Source organism: Xiphophorus couchianus, chromosome 8, assembly GCF_001444195.1.
Source record: "Xiphophorus couchianus chromosome 8, X_couchianus-1.0, whole genome shotgun sequence".
NCBI classification, from domain to species: Eukaryota; Metazoa; Chordata; class Actinopteri; order Cyprinodontiformes; family Poeciliidae; genus Xiphophorus; species Xiphophorus couchianus.
Window position 1 is genome coordinate 3,009,041 of NC_040235.1, and position 6,727 is coordinate 3,015,767.

Below are 6,727 nucleotides of genomic sequence, written 5' to 3' on the forward strand. Positions count from 1 at the left end.
ACGTAAAAGAAGAGCAGGACTCTCGTTGTAAGGTCTTTATTTAGTGTTCAGGGTCCTGAAGCAGCCAGCAGCAGCTCCTCCAGCAGGAGCAACAGAGCTTTTTACACTGAGGAAAAATAATTTAAACAGAAAGTTAAAACATTTTAAACAGGAGGGAATATCGTCTCCGTGAACCTCGACACCTTCAGAGGGAAAACCAACGTCTTGGTCCTGATGGGTCAGAGAACCGGAGAGTCGTTGGTTGGGTTGGTTCTGAAAAACCAAACAGCCTCAAAGCTACAAATCATTTCTCATGCATTCACTTCAAGGTAACAAACTTTAAAAAAAAAAACACGTTTTGGCAGTTGAAAGTTGAGTTTTTTAAATGTAACATTAATAAATGGCACCAAGTTTCGACAAAAAAAGAGGAAAACATGCAGAGAGAAAAAACAAAAACGTGAAACTGTCACCATTAGAAACACGTTCAGGTTGGTTTTTAAGGAAGTTTTATGTTTAAATATTTTTTGTGTTAAACAAACAGAATAATTACATCAGAAGCAGATTTTTTTTTAAACATTTTGGATGTTTAGTTTTTTTTTTTGCTCTGTTTTCCAGCTGCAGGGGCTGATGGGAGTTGCGGTCAGTTCCAGCTGAACGGCTCCACGTTCCCGCCGCGCCTCGTTTCCACGGGAACGCCCGGCGGCCGATCGGACACCAGAACCTGGTCGGTCCGACGGGCTGCCGAGGCGGTTCCCGTTTCTACAAGGCGCCGACCGGCTGCAGAGGAGGGCAGGGGGAAGAGTCACCACCGTAAGCCCCGCCCCCGGCTGCGGGCGGCGCCCCCTCATGGAAGGCGGCGGTGACGTCTTCGTTGTAGAGGCGCTTGATGCCGTCGTAGAAGTCGTCCACGTCCATCTGCTCCACCTAGAGGCAGACGGAGGTAATGCAAACATTAGAGTTTCGTTCATGTTAGTGAGGCTCTGAGTCTGATTGGATTTATTTATTAACCTAAACTTAATAAAACGTTTTTTTAACCAGAGTAAAGTTGGTTAGTTGGAGGTTTTGACCTCCACAGCTCACCTTGCGCTTGGTGGAGGCTTTGCAGCGCAGCGGGACTTTCTGCAGGTGGTTCAGGTGTTTCGGGGAAGGGGGCGGAGCTTTGCTCTCCTCTCCAGCTGCTGCCGCCGTGTGAGGCAGGGCGGCTTGGTCCCTGGACGTCTCCATGGTCCCTGGACCCAAACAGACGAAGAAGAACCACACTCACACCCTCTGTACTGTCCAAGCCCGACTTTTACCAAATCATGTCATAAATCATAGTGACATAGAAAAGCAGCACATTTCTGCAAAAACCCTCAATTTTTCTCAGATTAATCTCATAAAAATTACAGGGTTTTTGGAATATTTCTGAATTACAAAATGTGAAATTTTTTAGTTTTAAAACTCAAAAATTTCACAAAGGATTTCTGTTATTGCACTATATCACACATAATAAAGTTATTAGTTTATTTTAATGTTTTTCTAACATTGTATAAAAAGAGGCTTAAATAATTAAATATGCAGAATCTGAAAATATTTGTTTCTGATTAATCGATTAATGGCAAAACAACCAATTAGTCATCAAATAATCAATTAATCTGCAGAATAATCAAATAATAAATTGAATAATAGATTAATAATCTATTCATTGTCCAAATACTTGGTTAATCGTCTGAATAAATATTTATATTTTATTGTGTTATTTGTGGCTCTAAACAGTTTTATTGGCTGGCCTGAGGGTAGAAGAGGTTCTGGATGGTTGTTCTGGACCCGGCCGGTTCTGGAGGGAACCTACCCGGCGGGCGGCGGCTCGGGGCGGCGAGCTGCAGGGGTTGGTAGATGTAAACGGTGTTGGGAGGCAGGGAAGCTCTGGGCGTGGACAGGCTGCGTGAGACCAGCTCTCTGCTGCGGATCAGCGCCGAGCTGTCCGCCTGAGAGGAAGAGGAGCGGGAGAGGAAGAGTTACACCTGGTCGCCATGGTGACACAGTCGAGATCTAAGGACTTCTGCTCTGATTGGAGGATTCAGACTGAGATGGAGATGAAGAATGATTTTAGTCAGGCACATTCTGAGGCACCTAAAGAGAAATTAAACTGATGAAGAGGAAGGAAGGAGGGATGGAGGGAAAGAGAGAAAGAGAGAGAGAATAGTAAATGACAAGTGAGGAAGGAGATTTATTAACATATATTTAATATTTTAGGGAATAAAATCTGGAAACATAATTTTTTTTTTCTTATTTTCTCCAAATTTATCCAAACCTGAAAAATCTGAAATGAATCTCCATCTTTTCTGGTTCTGGTTCAGAACCCTGGCACCAGGTTCTGGTTCTGGTTCGTTTATCTTCCAGGTAAAACCCGATAAAGCAGCAACAGTCTCCCAGTCTGACCAGTGAGGTTTAACCTTTGACCTTTACTCCTCTCCTGCCTGGTTTCACTGCTTCATGAACCTTTTTGAGACTCACCTGAGCCTTCCTCAGCAGGTTGATGGTGAGCGCCAGCCAATCAGGACAGCAGGTCTCCAGCTCCAGGCTGATGAGGGCCAGGGCCAGCATGGATCCCCTGAGCTGCAGATCAAACCAAACCCAGCGTCAGAAACCAGCCGCACACAAACAGGAAGCGGCGGCGGCGGCGTCCCACCTGCATGAGGGCGTGGTCGGCCAGGCAGGTGTAGAGGCGGCGGGTGAGGAGGCTGAGGTGCTGGGAGCGGTTCAACCCGACGGAGTCCAGGAAGCCGGAGCGAGACGTCGTCGCCATCGCGTGGAACTGAGGCACAAATCAGAGCTGTTCATGTTTCCTGCCACCAGGTGGCACTGCTGAGCCGATCAGAAACAACTCATCAATCGACCAAAATGAAGATCAATAGATTCTGTGTTATTTACTTTAATCTATGGAATATAAACTGAATAATTTGAGTTACAACAACATTTAATTTCTCTTCAATTAAATATTTTTGAGTTTTAATCAGAGACTGAAACAACTTTTACTCTAAAGAAACCAGAGAAAGAGTTTAAATTTATTTTACTAATCAATTATTCAGATGATTAATCGGTTATTCAGACTTAAATGATTTTTTTTTCACTTCTCTGCTCGAGTATTTTTTATGCAGTATGAAAAAAATGTGAATAAACAAATTCAATTCCTTTTTGAAATGTTGCTGCCTGAACTGCAACAAGATTAATTTAGTGATCGCCTGCTGTTTGTAGATTCATTTCTTGGATTAATTGATTAGTATTTAGATAACAAGAGATTAATAAAAACAACTAAATTATAATTTAACAAAAATCCCTGAATCGTTACTCAAATTATATTTCAAAGATTTCTCTGCTTTTAATGTTAGTCAGGTTTATTCTTCCTCTATGTCAACAACATTAGTTGACGATTATTACAATAATTGATTAATCATGATGAATACGATTAATCGCGTGTGAAACGTACGATGTGCAGGAAGTCCAGAGCCGTGGCAGTGTGCAGATCCCAGTCCAGTTTGTCCAGGACGAGTCTCTCCATCCTCAGGATCTCCGACGGAGAGCAGCCGCAGCGACTGGAGGCAGCCAGCTCCTTCAGAGAGGGAACACACTGACACACACACACACACACACACACACGGTGAGCCTGACGTTCCTCCCAGCGGCGCTGACTCCCGGCGCTGAACGTTTACCTCGTCCTCCTCGCAGGTCTTGGCAGCCAGGAAGAAGCAGGCGACGGCGATGCAGCGCAGGTACTTTGGACGGGCCTGAGAACAAATAATCAATCAATCGATCGATCGAGGAAACGAGCTCTGATAAAATCTACGATCAGAATTCATTTTATTATCATTGTCAATTGTTATATATATATTCTGGGGTTTAATGCTTCATAACATGGAAAAGTTTCTGCTTTAAAACATCCAGAGTTTGTTTTCTTTCACTGATTCAACGGAAAAGTTGAGTGGAAGGAAAAAATGTGAGCTTTTGAGCTGAATTACTATAATAAATCTATTTATTGCTGATATTGCTTTGATTAAACGGAGATGCGTGTGTCTGGTTGTGTTTTTCGGTACCTTGATGGGAGCCAGGAAGCGGTCCAGGATGCTAACGGCTAACACCAGGGTCTCTGGGTAGAGCTGCAGCCGGCCGTGGAGCTCCGTTAGCCAGCGCACCGCCTCGTCCCGTTGCGCCGGGGAGACGTCTGTATCCTGCAACCCGCGCCGCAAAACAGGTTACCATGACGACGGCCACTTTCAAGGTCAGGCGTCAAACTTTTCCGCTTTGGAGATTTGAAACAATTTACAGTTTAAATGTACTATTACATGATTTGAGTTATTAAATTATTAATAAAGTATTTTTATGGTATTTTACATTATACAGCAGAGAAAGAGTAAAGTAAAATATTATTTAATTCATGTTTTGAAATGTTTCCCAATTCATACACTGACTGGTCTGAAAAAACAAAAATCAGTAATTTAACAAAATAAAACAAAAAATTAAATTTGGCTTAACATATAAAATTTAAGCAAATCAAAAGTTAATAATAAATATTCAAAATTAAAATAAATCTTCTCATCAAACTTTCTGATATTTTGCAAATGGAAATAATTTAACTAATTCTACTGAACCGAAAACAAGAAAAGTTTAGATTTAAAATAAAAAGAATAATAAAGTTTTATCTTTTTACCAGGTGGATGAAAATATAGTTTCAACTTTAAATAATGTTTTTTAAATGTATCTTTTTAATCAAACGTTAGATTATGTAGTTTGAATAAGAAGCTCTTTCCAAATCTTAAAAACAAATCAATTCAAGGATTTTCAAGAACTTGTCAGGATTTCAAGCACCAGTATGAAGCCTTCCTGTGGGGTCATAAGGTCAAATGACCCGGACGGAAACTTTAACTTCACTTTCTTTACTAATGGATGTAAACGAAGAGTTAAAACACGGGTGTTCAAAGTGTGGCTCGGGGGCCATTTGTGGTACCTTGAAATGATTTTGTTCGGCCGTTGGTCACAAATCAAAAATGGTGAAAATTTGGACAAGAAAACAGAAAACAGTTTAGAATCCCAAAAGTTAGAACATTTTCTTGGATCTTTAAAGTATTTACAGATTATATACAGATCTTATTTTTTTTTTGAGCAGATAAAACTAAACTAATTATAGTGAACTAAGTTTGCATTTTGAATTTAATGACTTCTTTGGGCAGCAGTAGCTGAGTTAAGGCGTGTCCAGGATCTGACAACACGTCTGAAACAAACAGGTGACGCCACGAACGCAGACAGGGTGAGACCAGCTGATCGTGCTGCAACACACACTCACACTCACACTCACACACACACACACACCCTGTCAGCTGGTTTGTTCTGTGAATCAGTCTTTCTGCTGCTTCCTGAATGTGTGTCACGTCTGAGAACAGCAGGTTTTATTTCTGTCTTTTGTGAAACGCTGAGTCGAAACGCCGCCCAGCCTCACGCGATCATGGCAACCCAACAATTCGTCAACAGTTCAACAATCGTTTCGCAACTTTAGCCTCACGGTTTGGAAACACGTCACACTTCGAGGAGACGAGAGAAAACAAAACAAAACATTTTTAAGGATATAATTCTCTGTGGTTGGTTGGTTTTTATAAACCGGTGAATGAATAAACGGTATTTATGGTATTTATGGTATTTAATAATTAGAAAGTGGGCTGGAATGTTGGTTGTGTTTTGCTTTCGATTCCTAAACCAACTCTATTTAAAAAGCATTTAAAGAAACAGCAGCGACTGACTAAAAGAGCTGCAGAAACAGAATAACTAAAACTGATCAATTAAACACAAGTAGAAATAAAATACAAGAAAGTAAAACTGAGAGAAGAAACTCAAAATAAAATTATTCCCTCCCGTCTGTTCCTCCAATTCTGGATTAAAATAAATCTAACAATTTAATTATGTCTGTTAATTATTAAACTCAAGAGAAACATTTTAAGACATTAATTTTAATCAATTAACACATTAAAAATGTAACACAATTAATTACATTTTTCTTTTGTACTTTAGTAAAAGTTTCGGGCGGAACCTTTGTATTTGCACGTTTCTGGTACGCCCGCAAATCTGACACACGAGCGACATCAGCTAACAACAGCGATGGGAAAAGTTTCTCTCGGCCCGCTGGGTTTTAATTTTTTCCATTTACATAAACTGTTTCTAATGTGATATTTAAAAAATCTTTGCCTGGGAGCCGCCTGCTGCTCCAACATGGCCGCCGCTGCCTGCATGTCCTGCATTTAGTCTAAAACAACAAACAGAAACTTTGACCTGCGTATGGATGCATCTGCGTGTATATGACAGAGAGCGTCAATGATTCCCAGTTGTGTCGTTTTACGGTTTCATAACTGAAAGGGAAGAAAAAGCAGAAATGAGTTTGTTTTTGACGTTGTTCATGTTTTCCCCCTGAAATCCGACTGAACTCAGTGACGTAAAAATCCCAACATGAAGCCAAAAACATCAGAAGTTCATCCGGTTTCCACAGTGGGAATCTTTCTGAGGTCAGTTTGTGACCCGGTAACCAAATTTAAATAAAATTCACCTTTTGAAAAAGAAAGTACTGTTAGGAGTATTTTTACTACACTGTACTTTGAGTATTTTTATTATGAAGTATTTCTTCTTTTCTTCCCACTGAATGAAAAACAAACATGTTTTAACCAAAAACTCACCAGGTACAGAGAAACACCTGCAGTTTGTGTTGAAGTTATTTAGTGAAAGAAAC

At 40.6% G+C, this 6,727-nt stretch overlaps 1 protein-coding gene across 1 annotated transcript; it reads right to left on the minus strand.

Moving 5' to 3' along the window:
• Positions 1 to 20: 20 nt before the first annotated feature.
• ccni (cyclin I) lies at positions 21 to 5,232 on the minus strand. Its single transcript, XM_028025691.1, has 6 exons — positions 5,221 to 5,232; positions 2,651 to 2,794; positions 2,476 to 2,577; positions 1,811 to 1,946; positions 1,060 to 1,208; positions 21 to 903 (listed from the first exon to the last, which is right to left on the minus strand). Exons 2-6 carry the CDS (start codon positions 2,765 to 2,767, stop codon positions 739 to 741), a joined length of 669 nt encoding a protein of 222 aa, XP_027881492.1. The 5' UTR covers positions 2,768 to 2,794; positions 5,221 to 5,232; the 3' UTR covers positions 21 to 738.
• Positions 5,233 to 6,727: the final 1,495 nt, after the last annotated feature.